The sequence below is a fragment of the Lichenostomus cassidix genome, chromosome 2 (assembly GCF_008360975.1).
Source record: "Lichenostomus cassidix isolate B80296 chromosome 2, HeHo_3.0, whole genome shotgun sequence".
NCBI classification, from domain to species: domain Eukaryota; kingdom Metazoa; phylum Chordata; class Aves; order Passeriformes; family Meliphagidae; genus Lichenostomus; species Lichenostomus cassidix.
The window spans coordinates 22,237,168-22,251,632 of NC_139482.1; the positions used below are offsets into that span (position 1 = coordinate 22,237,168).

General features: G+C 41.8%; 1 protein-coding gene across 2 annotated transcripts in view; it reads left to right on the forward strand.

Annotated features, from left to right (window-relative positions):
* Positions 1-1,220: 1,220 nt before the first annotated feature.
* CDK14 (cyclin dependent kinase 14) overlaps positions 1,221-14,465 on the forward strand; it is a 516,637-nt gene continuing 503,392 nt past the window's right edge. The window contains exons 1-2 of one of the 2 annotated variants that reach the window (XM_085050690.1): positions 1,221-1,675; positions 8,029-8,060. In XM_085050690.1, coding sequence (XP_084906816.1) covers positions 1,585-1,675; positions 8,029-8,060 — 123 coding nt within the window. In that variant the 5' untranslated portion in view covers positions 1,221-1,584. The remainder of the gene's footprint in view (positions 1,676-8,028; positions 8,061-14,465) is intronic. The other variant, XM_085050689.1, reaches the window with a different exon arrangement.

The following is a 14,465-nucleotide window of genomic DNA, read 5'->3' on the forward strand; positions in this document are numbered from 1 at the left end:
CTTCCCTTTTTCCTTCTAGTGCCCTTGTCTGTTTCTTCTTAACTTTTTTTTCCCTCCTTTTCCCTGCACTGCTCCCTGCAATGTTCCAGTTTCCACCCTTTCTCAATTTCCTTCCATAAGATGATGTAGCCAACATTGAAAATGCCATTTTAGCTCCTGTTTCAAAGATGCTAGCGGGGTCAACAGGATTCACACTTCTGAAAACCTTTTTATCAAACTGTCTGCACATTCAGGAGTTGTGCATAAGACATTTCACCAGCATTACTGTACTGCTATATGGCAGGACAAGTTCCTGTTACCTTGTATGCCACAAGATTAGTAGATTAAAATAGATAACTGCAATAGATTTCCACCTCAAGATGCTGCATACTGTTGACCCGTGTTGCATTGCAATAGAAAGGGCCAATCCCAGAGCAGACATGCAGGTGGCTTGAACCCAACTCACCTAAACACTTGTCTAGACAAATGTGCTTCTAAAACTGAGCTTAGACACCGTCTAATCCCAGTAAATTGTGTTAGCTGGCCTCATTAAAACCCAAGTTCATTTTAACCAGATAACATGTGTTAAAATACAATTTGAACCACAAACACCTGGGCTTTAAAATCTTACCTAATACATTGCCCTCGAAAAGTACCTGCTTTATACTTTAGACTGGACACGACCATCCATCTTGATGGGCTAAACCGATTTATTTTTCAATAACGTTGGTTCAATTGAGTTAACAAGATCAAAAGCTCCCAACACCCATTAAGTTGCAGGCTAAGGCACATTATGTGGCTGTGCCTGGAGAAGCACGTGGAGAGGACCCCGAGCTCCAGCCTGACGGGCGAGCGAGGTGCCCTTTCGGCCCCACGGCAGCAGCGGGGCAGCGTCCCGCCCCGGGCTCAGGCCGGGTGCCTCGTTCCGCCGCCAAGGGCTCGCTCAGCCGGCGGGGTACCGCAGCGTCCCCAGGGACCGCGCAGCAGCGGCGGGGGAGGACAGCCCCGGGCGGACGCGCTGTCTCCGCTGCTGCGCTTCTCCGCGCCGAGCGCTCCGGCCGGGAATCGCCGCCCCGCTCCGAGCCCCGGGACGCGCCGCAGCCAGCGCGCATCCCTCGGCGCGGCCCCAGCGCTCCCCGCCTGCCCCCCTCACGCCGCCGCCGCCCTTCCTCCCCGGGGCTCCCCGGCCCGCCCAGGCTCCTCCTCCTCCTTTCTCTCAGCGCACCCTCCCTCCCTCCCTTCCTCACGCCCTGCCTGCCGCCGCCGGCGCCCGCAGCCCCCGGCCGGACTTTGCTTTGGCTGCTCCATCCCTGCCGGGCGCTGCTGGCCGCCGGCCCTGCCCTGCCCTGCCCGCCGGTGGGCCGAGCCGGGCAGCCCGGGGCAGGGCGGCTCGGGGCTATGAGCAGGGCGCTGGCGGCGCGGAGCCCAGCAGCACCGGCAGCAGCCGCGGCCGCGGCGTAGGGCTCCGTGCCCGGGCGGGAGCGGCACTGTCCCGCGGCGCCCGGCGGCTCCTCGGGGCGCGGGAGAGCCCCGGGCCGGAGCGGGGTGTCTGCCCGGAGCCGGGGCAGGGGGTGGCGGCTGCGGGAGGGGGCGGGTCGCCCCCCGATGTGTGACATGATCGACTCGCAGTCCGCCGAGAAGATCAGCAGGATGAAAAAGTTGCGGAGAACTTTATCGGAGAGCTTCGGCCGAATAGGTGAGTGCCGCTGCCGGGCCCGGCGGCGCTGCGCGGGGGTCCCGGCAGGGAGGGCAGGGGGGCGGTGAGCTCAGCGCGGCCAGGCTGCAAATACTCGCGCCGACGTCGTCCCGAAAAACGCTTCTTGGGAAGAAAGCTCGGGAAATAAATGACTCCGGCAGCCTCAGCCGTGCTGCGTGGGTCTGTGATGGAGTTACAGAATCGGCTGGGAAGAACAAACTATAAATGAGAGTTGGCTCACGTGTCCCCATTGCCAAAGAGAAACCTCGTCAGAAAGCAATTGGTTATTTTCATTCTGTTGCAGGTCTGGTAATTTATTTTTTTGTATGGGCTGCAGGTTGTTTCTAGTCGAGGTGTGAGATGCTGAAGCAGGTAACAGCGGCCCAGTGATTTAGGAGGCCAGACAAAAGAAGTCTATCTGTCATCTGCTGTGAAGTCTTGTTGCTCTGTCGCTGACATAAAGCATCCTGAGGTAGCATCGTCTGAATGGCGCCGCCAAGCATGTTACCTCCCGGTGCCACCGCACCGTGTTGGGTTTTGACACCAGTTTATTTTGCAGTTGAATTTGTTATCAAGAACAATGCCAAAGAGTTCTAGTCTCCTCGGACTCGTGTTTTGAGTCTTTAGCACACCGTGTTGCTTAATTCACTGTTTAAAGCGTTAATTCCCACTGACATCATCTACACGCAGCTGAGCAGGGAGAGAAGGTACCTGAGAGGAGGTGTGAAGTATCCCCGAGCTGGTGGGACAGAGCAGCTGGCGGCAGTGCTCTAACACACGAGAGCAGATGCAGCAGCCCCTGTCCTTGCAGACCTTCTGTATGGCCCTTCCACAGTCCTTACCCACACGTTGTCCCATTGGGATGTCTTCCCTTACAGCCAGTCTGGCTGGCAGACGAGGGGCAACCTGCAGAGCTGCTTTGTCCCAGTGAGAGGATGTGAAGTGCCTGTGCTGCAGCCATGAGCTGTGGCATTTGGTTCTCCCCCAATGACCCTACCTAGGAGATGCACTGGCATCCTTGGGCATTTTAATTTTTCACATGTTGTGTATGCATTCCATTTACCTTTAGCTTTAAAGGACTGCAAGCCTTTAAGTGTGTGATTGCATTTGAAATCAGGTATTCTTTATTATCCTACTCTGGGATGAAAAAGACTGAGAAAAGCTCATTCTTCCTTGTAAAACCAGAGAGTTTCAAGGATGAATGCAAAGTTACACTTGTGAAGCAAATATCAAGTCACTGTTATAAATCTCTCTGTCCCCGTATGAAAACAGCTTTCACATATCATCAGTCTTAAACTTGTAAAATACATAAAATACATTTGACTGTCTTTCATTAGAAGAAAAAAATGAAGCAGTCAGGTGTTTGGTCTGTTATGTGTCTCTGTGCATGTATAAACACAGAAAGACACTCTTGCACAGAACTGTGAAAGGGTTTTACTAATGGTGGAAGTCATTAACAAAGAAAATGTTTTGAATGAGGATGCTGCTTTGTTGTAACAGTGACAGTCCCGTTAATGCCTTTTAGGGATCAAGGCCCCTCTGGCTGGTAATTTCTGCATGTTTTATTTGGCTCGGTTGGGTGATCATCTCTTTTTGTCATTTTGCACAAATTAAACAAGCTTTCAGTTTACTTGGGAGCTCTGGCCTGATTTTAGATACACAGATTTTTATGTCTAAAAGCACCTCCAGTTCTCTGTGCATATGTGCAGAAGTGTAGGAGTGTGGTCTGGTATGCAGTTTGTTTGTTTGTTTGCTGGTGGTTGTTTTGTGATTAAAACTCAGCTGCTACCAGCAAGTTTGTTCAATCTTCAGATGCTCAAATGTATTGATCATAATTCTGGTAACTGCACTTTAAGCAAAAAAACTTCTAATTTATCTGTTTGAGGTTCGAACATAGTCCACTCCTTGATACCAGAGCCACAGATAAGCCCAAGAAAAGAAACTGTAAACTTGCATACCAGGAAATCCTTGGTTGAAACATGTGCTGTACTTAACTCTTACGTTGAAGTGAAGGAGAGAAAACCAAAACCTCATTAGAAAAAAAGTCTTTCTGAGTATTTGACATTTGGGTTTTAAAGGTCTTTTTGTAAGAGCTGGTTGCTTGGTATGGTTAGCAAATTACAAATTTAATATGTATTTAAGCTGTAATTTTGTCAGTCATCTGTTCAGTTGTGATTTATTATAAATAATAAATTTGTGGCAGTGGTAAAGGCCAGGTTGGATGAGGCTTTGAGCAGCTTGGTCTAGTGGAAGTTGTCCCTGCCCATAACAGGGGGGTTGGGATGATCTTTAGGGTCTCTTCCAACCCAAACCATTCTATGATTCCATAGAACAATGAGGATATATTAACTTCTCCTGTTCTGCTGCAATTTCAGTGTTTTTATAGGTTTAAGTACACAGCATAGTATTATAAGCATAGTCATATAAATGATGTGAGAGTACTGTGGTGTTTGAATCAAATAATTAGTGAGTCAAACCTTCATGTTTTGCAGTAGGGAAGATCTGATGGTCATTCTTGAAATGATAATGCAGTGCTACACCTTCTCCCTGTGTTGGCAGTGTGCCATCTGCCAAATGGAATTCTCTCAATGCTGCAAGGCCCTGAACTTTGATACCAGATTTTGGTACCTAAGTTTATATTAGCCTCTTGGATAAGAGTGATGGAAATGTATCCTAATTGTCATTGGCAGTGAGCTTTTTTTTTTGTTAGAGCTTGCAGGTTAACACTCAATAAACTACCTTTCAGACCACCTTGTTCCCACCATGTAATCCTCTCAATCTGAGAGGTTATATCTGCAATTAATTTATAAGATGATTTTTTTTACAGTGCGCTGAAGTATGTTAGGTAATGTTTGAAGCTGTTTCCCCACCATCTCTAGACAAAACCAGTGTAGGTATCCCTGGGACACAGCAGAAGCCCAAAGGCTACGAAAGGTAGCCTGAAGTAGACTTGACCCATTTTCTTAGCTGTGAACTGATGCTTTGCAGCCAGTGGCTTTCCTGGAAGAGTGTGATGAAGATCTTGCTCATCATGCAAAACTGTGCTCAGTCCTGCAACTCTTAGAGCACCTAGTACTGAAAATGTTTATTTTGCTGAGTTGAAAAGTGTGATGTGTGAAATTGCCCATTCAGTGAGCCTTTTCCTGAGCATTTGCTTTGTGCCATTATATGCAAATCTGGCAGAGGACAATACAGCACTGTGGTGTGCTGGAGGAAATGTGTGTGGCCTGTGGTGCTAAACTAAAGTTTTTATTCTAAAGCTTTTTGTTGCAGAAATTGCATGCTTCCAGTTCTAGAGAAATGAAGTATCTTTGCAACTTAGGTACCCTTTCTCCTGGCAGAAATTTTCTGGTGTTTCCAGGAGTGCCCCACATAAAAGTTATCTCATCATAAAGAAGTTATAATGCTAAGAATCTGAAAAAATATACATAGTTCTTTTCATTCATAGGTTTCTGCCAGCCTATTCATTTTTATATGAACATCCATATTAGTTTAAAAAATTTGGTTTCCTTGCTTGCAGACTGTGTTGGCTATATAAATGAACACACCATAACTGCATGTTAACCAACTTTTAGAGATTCAGTTGACTCACTGTTTAATTTAGCATTTAAACCTTTATTAGGTTTGGTTCTTAGTTTTGCACTTTGATAATTATATAATTAAACTGATAGGGAATAATTTAATAAAATTAATAGTCATCTTTTAGTTATGTGGAGAGTTCTTAGCTATGCATTTGTCGAAGTTCATATAGTACCAGAATCATGTTTGAGATCTCTTCAGCTCATGCTGTTTAACTTCTGTTTTCTTATGCAATTTCTTTAGTCAAAAATTAACACCAGGTTACAAAGAAAGGAAGAAAGAGAGAAAGAAAGAGAGAAAACATCGCTGAGATTGATCACAGTGTGCTGAAAACAGTCTGTGGCCCTTCTGAGCATCCCTGGGCTTTGTTAACAGCTCCTCACTGATACAAAGGTTATCTGCACTAATCTCCCTGATGTACATCCACATAGCTCACATACCTGAGATAATGAGAAGTTCATTTGTAAACAGTTTATTTTTTTTTAAGTTCAGCAGAGCTTTTTTCAACTGTTTAGAAAGGAAAGGATTGCATTGAAGAGAAAAAGATATTTTTAATATAGTTTCTTCTATAAAGTATGCTTCTTTGATGTCTTCTTTTGGAGATTTTATGTAGTGAATGGGTTGAGACTGATATTATTATTAAACAGAATCTGATTAAAAGGGTGGCCAGAACTTTCATATTCTTTTGGTGATTCTTAAAAGCCCTCTTTTAGTCATAGGTAGAAGCTAAAGACAAGCCAAATCTATGCAGTGGATCACAGATTCCCATTTCTTCTTGTTCTGTTACATTGTTTAGCTATCAGTTGTTTGGCTATTCCTGTAATGTTCTGGTCATGTGAAAATCTTGTGTTTTGGTAAGGGAGAAAAGCTTGTCAGCATGACCTAGGTGTGTCATTTACTAATTTATAGCTTGTATGTCGTTGTGACCTGGATGGTAATTGAGAAGATTAAAAGTGTGTTCTTAAAAAGTGTTCCACAGGTTGGGGGGTTTTCCTTCTCTTTCCTTCTCTCTCCCTTTCCTTCTCTCTCCCTTTCCTTCTCTTTTCTTCTCTTTTCCTGACTCATCGTTCTGAGTACTTGGGATTGGCAGTCTGAAAATATTTTGTTCATCCTTCAAAACCGTAAAAATATATTTAATTATCAAAATGTACAATGTGTGCCTCAGATCTCCTCAGCAAAATAGCAGAGTTTGTTTGACTGTTTTTATCACTGAGCATGAAATCTAGATGAGTAACTGTAAAGCAGCGATCTTCAAAGATTTGAAGGAAGACATGTTTCATGTCCTAAAGAAATGGGAGTTTAAAAGCAAAGGAGGCTGGACCTTGCCTGCTTTTCTGTAAAAAGATAATTGGGATTTGTGCCTTGCTGCCCATGGTGGAGATTCTGGAGCTGCAGCACTGTTTGCTCAGGTGGTACTGCCCCTGTACCACCACCTCAGATACAGCTTCTATGCTTTCAGTAGGGTTTTTGCTTGGTTTGGTTTGAGTTTTTGTTTGGTTTTTTTTTTTTTTGGTCTTTTTCTTTGTGTTTTTGTTTGTTTTTTGGGTTGGTTGGGGTTTTTTGTTTGTTTTTGTTTGTTTGGGGTTTTTCTTTGTTTGGGGTTTTTGTTTTGTTTGGGTTTTTTTTTTTTTTTTGAAGCTGATAAGACAGTTGCTCTGAAGACAGGATTTGGAAGAGGTTTAGAAATTACTAATGATTTGAAGGCAGAAGGAGCATCTAAAGAAGAAAAAGAGCTACTGGAGTCTAGATCCTTAACCATGCTGGGTGCTTAAATATTTATCTCCTGCAGAAATATGCAGGAGTGGGAGAAACATTATGCTGCTTACATGATGAAGAGGGACCCTTCTGGGGCAGCACTGCATGAGCTGTGTGGTTGTTCAGATGACCTCCCTCAAACTGCAACCCTTCGTGATTTAAACTGAAAAGAAACAGTGCAATCACAAATGCAATGGTTTATCTAATTTTAGCTCTTCAGGAGAAGGAAACAAAGAGCACTTTCAGGTCATGGCATGCAGCTCTCAGTCCTTTGTGGGTCTGGTTGGGAAAAGGAACCAGTCTTGTTCATTCAGACTGACACAGTTCAGTGGAGATTTAGAGAAATAAATTTTCTTCACATGTCAGTAAAGATGTCCAGGATGCTAAAGGAAAACTTTTCATCAGCTTAATCTTTGCTACAATTCTAGAACTATTCATATCTTAATTTTCTTAGTTTACTAGTTCACATATTTTCTGCACTGTTTTTCTCTTCTTTGTTTGTTGATTGATTGCTTGTTAACAGTGTAAGAAAGAAATCTTTTCTGCTTTGGTGTAAGTCATTAAGAATTATAAAAGTAAAAAAAAAAAAAAAGGAAAAAATCATGCTGCAATGCATACTATTTCATAAGGAGTTAGTACTTGACAAATGGAAGACATGGTTGGGTGTTTGTTATACTTTTCCTTTTTGAAGTTCAGTCAAGCTCTCCATAAAGGGTTTTCACACTCACTAGGAATTAAAAGAAAAAAATGCAAACCACCCTTACAAACTCTTATTTTCTTCCACCTGAGATGATATTTTTCATAAATATGTAAATTTACTTTCTTGGAAACTCTCTGTACAGTTCTACATCCCATACACAGATTCAGATTTTCAGGATAAAATTGTTATTCATGCCTACCTGTTCTTTCCTATTATAACAGGAAAATGATGCTTTTTTTTTTCTTTTCTGGTGGTAGTTACTTTGTGTTCATTGAAATGTAGTACAGATAATAATTTCTTTTTTCTTTTTGTTTTAAAGCCTTGAAGAAGGAAGATAGCAGCTTTGATGAGGTAGGTTAAATATCTTTGTACCTTACACAGTCCAGGTATGCCTTTAGTATTTCTCAGTGGTGCTAAAAGAAACCCACAGATAGTAGTGTTATGATGTGCATGTGTATTAATACAGGCATATTGCTCAAATACATTTTCATTTTCCAGATAAGTGCTGGAAGAATTTGTTAGTCAGAGGGTCTGAATGGAATGCTTAGGGTTTTTTTTGATATAATACAACTGAATGTTTTAAGAAAAGTGGCCATTTAAAGCTGTTCAATGCTGAGAAATGTTGCATGCAGGGAAAATACTTTGTATAACTTTGCCCATGATAATTCCTGTAATTGTAGGCCTGTACTGTAACAGGCAGGGAAAAAACATCACTCTTGAGAGAACACTTTACATAAAGTGCTGCTACACTGGCTTCTTGCTGAATATGCCAATCGAGAGAGATACTTATTATGAAATTAAAAAGAAACCCAACCCAACAGCACAAAACCAGCATCTAGCCTACTGGTAAAACTGATACTTTTCTATCTAATCAGTTTGGCGTCTTGACCTATCTGTGATATGAGTTGCATGTTAATTTGTAAATATGCTGCTCAGGGTTTGTGCTTGGGAGGTCCAGGTCAGTGCAAGTAATCCCACAGAGCAGGTTTGTGCAGGAGGGGGCGATGATGGTGGGATGACTGGTCATACTGTAGTCAATGCTTGCCTTGTACTTCCCTCTGCCACCAGAGCTGGAAGCAAATGGAAGTATTTTCATGTGTTGATGTTACTCTTCTGGCATTTCTTCTTCATTGCCTGCTGTAAGCTTAAATTCTTGGCTGATTACAGTGAGATAGCTGTTGTGTAATGCCAGATTCTAGAATAAATAAATGATGATGTAATGTCCTGGATTCTGGATCAAATCAGACTTCATCTCTTTCTAAACAGATCACACTGATGCTCAAATACAGCAGTAACAATGTAAATGTTCTGTGGTTTTCTGACATGCCTTGCAAAAATCTGTAACATACCTTGACCCCTCTCAGGTCTGGAGCAAAGGTCATGGGGTTGGGCTCTGTTTTCAGGAACTCTGTTGCATCATGCAGTGGTCTTGACTATTTTATTCCTTTTGTAACACTGATGGAACTTGATTCCTCCCTAAAGGTTACACCTGTGCAAATATATGCAGATATGTGGTTAGTAAACTCTGAATTCTTGTTTTACAAATCTGGTCTGGTTCTGGTCAGTATTTTCTTCTGAAGGCTGCAGTGGTATATCTGTGCTATAACCTACTCAGTAAGTAGTAATACCTTGTATTCAATTTGCCTCAGAATTTGAAAGGATCTATTAAAAAGCATTGTCATATGAAGATGGCAGTTCTTCTGTCCCTTCTCCAGGATTGTTGATCTGCCAGTTGCATTTATTTTCTTTAAACCTGGTTTTCCGCTTTAAGAGGAGACAACTTGAGAAAAATTTTATTTAAATTCAAAGGGTTTGGGGAAAAATAATCTTTCAAATATGTTTTTCATGGAATCTGACAGATTGTTGATATGAGCTACTGCAGAGGCAGTAAGGGACAGCTAGTGGGAAGGGTACACAGAAGTATTTTCTTCCATTTCCTGTAAATAGGGAAGAGCTTGATGTGGCATTTGCATCATTTGATTCCATAGTTTTTGGTGTCATTTCGTAGAAGAAAGCAAAGTCTGTCAAGATTTTATGTTGTCCTTATTATCTCTTCAAATTCTACACAACAGTTCTTGGTGATTTTCTAGCCTAAAGCGTGAGTCAGAGAATGAGTTGTACCAGGTATCACTTAATCCCCTTTTTTTCAAACATCCTTCAAATCAGAAGATGAAACTGACATTGGTAACAATAGTGGACCTGATTTTAATGACACCTACTTCTCAGGAAGACAGTATCTGTGAGCAGAGGAGTGGGTGCACATATTGGTCTTAGAAGGCCAACCTGAAAAACACTACTAAGACCATAGCATGATATTAAAAAAAGCAGTTTAGGCTTCTGGCTTGTAAATATAGTATTGATATAACAGGGAAACAGTAATGAAGAAAGTTAAGATGACAATAAGTAGGAATATCAGATAAGAAGAAGAGAGAGGAAGTAGTTTTCCAAGCTGTCCAAAGCTGTCAGCTTTGGGTCTCCTACTGCAAAAAATGAAATAGTCAATTATTGAAACAGAAATTTCATTTAACAAGCAGCACATTCTCCTTGTATGCCTCGTGAAAAATACTCTTCCACACCACTGAAAGATGCTGTGTGTCTCTTCTCAACGTGTGTTTCCCCTTTCCTGGAGGGAGGTTGAGCCGTGAAGCACTGCTTGAGCAAGTAGCAATGAACTTGCAGAAGGACTTTACCCTCTTGACAAGTAGAGGAGGAGGACTCGTGTTTTAGCCTTTGGAGTTGTGACCAGAACAGCAGGAGCACAAGTTGGCCAGCAGGGACCCGAAATCTCTGATGGAGGAGAGAAAGTGGCATGAAGAAGAAGATGACCCTAGTAAAGCCGCGAGGTCTGCATTTGCAGCTGAATGGGTTGTCACCTCATTCTGCACATTGTAGGTGCTTACTTGTTTGTCTCTCAGGAACTCAGGGGAATAAATTGAGTAGTTCAGCAGCTCTTAATTCTACCTGCTTTGATTGCTTGCAGTAGCTGAAAAATGTACGACACTGCAGGAAGTTGTCTGTCGTTTGAAGAGAAACTACTAAAAATTAAGATGTCAGACATGACAGGCAGGTGTACCACATAATTGCTTTCTGTGGGTTATGAAATTAATTTCTCCAGTAAATGAGGACCAAAAGAATTACAAGCAGTGAATCCTTTGTCAGATTTGTTGCATGTCAGAAAATACTTTTATTTGTAGAATTGTTTCAGGGATCTTACTGGTGTATGTCGTCCTAACTGTAAGATCAGAGCACAGCAATAGTGTGAAGGAGTAAGTGTAGGATTTTTCACTTTTTAATATTTGTTATTGTGTTGCTTTGATTAAATTTTGAATGTAAACCCCACATTTCTGTAAATAATGCTCACCTTTGCTTTGGTCCATGAGAACACCTGAATTGATCCATTTAATGGATTTAGAGGTAGCCTGCTCACCTTCCTAAGATGTTGTGGCATCTTCCAGACACTCATGTGAATAAAGCAGTGGATACAGACCACTTCTACAGTCTTTCATTCAAAGCAGTAATTGTATGGTTTTGTTTGTTCTTTTTTAACCTTTAGCCTGTTCCTTTTTATCATACTGGCCACATTGTGGGAACTGAAACACAGGCCTGTGTTGGTATGTATGAAATCAGTGGGAAGATTCTCTGTGTTTTCAGTGGTTTGTGGATTGGTTTCCTCTGTCATGAAGTATCATGAGGAGGGGCTGTTCTTGCCTGTTGACAAAGTTATTTCAGTGAGTAAGGCACCTTCTCATTGTGTCTTGAAATGTACCTTATCTGTTCTCTGAAAATGGCAAACTGAAAACTCCTCACCCCCCAAAAAGCATCAAAACAAAACCCCAAACCAACACAACCCCTCCTCCATCCCCTATCCCAAAAGTAGCTGCCCTCTTTTTCAAAGCAACCTTAGTTTCACTCTCTGAGTGTAGGTAGCACAGTTAGCATCTGTTTTGTTGTTTTAGGCAAAACACTGATTATCTACACTGGATATCATGATAGAAAATGAACACCTCTGAGGAGCAGCACTACATGAAAACAGCAGTCTAAAAACAAATAAGTGTCCCTTGAGTGATCACTTTAATGGTGCTTCTTCAGTAGTTTATCAAAGTTTAGATTAATAATTTCCAGCTGTGCAGGATTGCTTTGATGTATTTGGACCATTGATGTAAAAAGTCCACTCTGTCTTATGATGATGGAATCTTTTTCTTTTTCATTACAATGTGATCAAGGCCAATAACAAGTGGCTGAATTGTAGTGTATTTGTTGGAATAACAGCCAGTGTTGATGTTGTGACTAAACCCATGTCAAGGCTGGTGGTAACCTGTTCCTTTGGTTAGCTGCTTGCTATTATGTTTTATTTCTAAATTATTGTCAGCAGTTGCAAGATATTGGTTTTTGTCTTTCTCTTGTTGGTTTCTCTAAGCACTTAAATCACGTTTTAAGACGTTCAGCCATATGTGTGCACACTAGACAAATTAATGTCACAATGAAATCAAAAGGAAATAATCTTCAGACTCAAAATAAAGATGAATTGCTCTTGTTCAGCTGTATTTTAGAGTTAATTTTTCCTGATATCAAGAGCACCTTTTGTTTTAAGGCCATCTTTCTTAGGAAATTAGGATACTGTGATTGTACCTGCTGCATGCGTAATATGTCTGACTTCACCCAGTAACTTTGAAGCTGGCTGACACTAGATGCTTAGATGCTTGGTGGAAAAGCATGTGAGCTGGCTGAGGAATAGAGATAAGAATCTCCTCTGATGGAAAAGCTGAAATGCAAGTTCTTGTGAGTATATGTGAATGTGGCTGGAGGTGTTACGAATATTCTGACTTCAGCAAAGTCCATAATACTCATCTACTCCTTACTACGTTTAGACTCTCCAACTCTGAAGAAGCCAAATTTCATTTATTTCACTCATGGAACAACTTCTGTGTGTTTGAAGTGGAAGTGTGTGAATGGGGAGAGAGTTCTGCCAAGTTACTTTTTGATTCTGTAATGTGCTTGCTCTCAGTCTCTCTCTCTCACCCCAAATAAAAAGGCTACTCCCTCTGTGGGATGTTGGCATGAAAAATGTCTTGGTTTAAAGGCCATCCATCTCTGAACCAGAACTTCTGTGTAGAGATTATTTTGACTTTGAACAGTTAAAGGAAAGGGTGTAGTTGGAAAAAAGTAAAGCTTTGTAAAGCATGAACAAGAGGTATTTTAAATGCCACAATGCAGGAGGTGCATAATACACTAAATAACTTTTCTGCATTTTTTTACAGTTTTATTTATAGTAAGTAGCTTGAGAGAGAAGTGTATGTATCACGGAAAGACAAAAACCCTTAAAACTGAATTTGGAAAAAAACCCCAGAAGTATAGGTGTTAAAGCATTTTCTAAGTAACACCAAGGAGCTGGGTCAGAAAAACTTAATCTGGTGGTTAGGTTGCTTTGCCAGATGTGTTCAAAGATGGTTAAAGTGTCTGGAAAAATGTATCTGTTCAGATGAATTGTCACAAAGCAAATGAAAGGAAATGTAATTCCAGGAAGAAGATAACTTAGTATTGGAAGTTGCTGCTTTTTGAGTGTCACTTGACACATGACACAGGTGAATATTTTTTTGGTGAAAAGAGGGAGGTAGAGGCTCAATAATGTAATCTGATGCCTTCTGCAGGAGGACCACCCTCTTGGGTTAGAGAGGTGTTTGTGTCTCTGATAGAGATCTTTCCAGACTGCCACCTTTGGGAGGGAAGATGGGTGGGGATGATGTCTCATGATCCTGCACATTACAGAGGAGATTTCCCAGGAGATGGTTTGTGTTCCTACCGCTCCTAATTCTAAGTCTTCTTTTCCCCAGTACTGTTCTCTTACACTACTGAGGATCTGGTGTTGGTCCAGTGGTTCCGTAGCAGCAGATGGTTTAGACATCAGCTTGCCCAACAGATTTACTGGTCTCTGCTGCTGTGTCTCTTTTGAGGCCATTCCAACAAAATATGGATCCGAATTGTGTTGCTAGTTCTCAGGACTGGCATGTGATGATAGTGTGTGTGCATTTGTAAGCAGAATAGTGCATTTCAGGACTTATAAAGTTGTTCTCATCTGCTTAAAGGGAATAGTTTTGTCTAGATTGATAATATTGTTAGCAATTGTGTTTCAGGTAAGTCTGAGAATGAAGGGCGTGAATGGAAAAGAGCAAATAATTGCCGTGTGCTAAAGCTTCTTATTGCATCAGCTGTGGGACAGATGTGCCTTCGTGGGACAGATGTGGCATTGTTCTGTAAAAAATGCTGGTTTGTGAGACTTCTGGTGGCTTAAAAAAGCCCAACCCTTGGGCAGCCTTGCATAATTTCTCAGAGAATTATTAATATTTATATGGTGACTGGGGATTCCTGCTGCTTCCCTGTGCTATGTTGCACTTGGAAATAAATCAGGTTCTGGAAGACTTGAGACACTTCAGAACCCAGTCTAGGTGACCACAATGCAAGCTGGTAAGTAACTGAGAAGTGGCAGGAAAGCCACCAAGAAAAACTGACTATGAAATAGCTGCTTTGTTTTGCCAGTTTCAAGACTTTGAAGCAAAACCTGAGATCATGTGGAAAGTTTTGAGATGTACTTGGCAGTGACTCTACCCATTCAGTACAGGAATTATTCTAAATGTTGGGGGATAGACCTGGTCTTTAGGAGATGAAAGTTTGAGAGCTCTATTTTGTAGCTGAAGAAGAGCTTTAATCTTGATCCCTTGAATCTGTTGGTGGCAGTAGTTTAAATTTTTACCCCAGCCA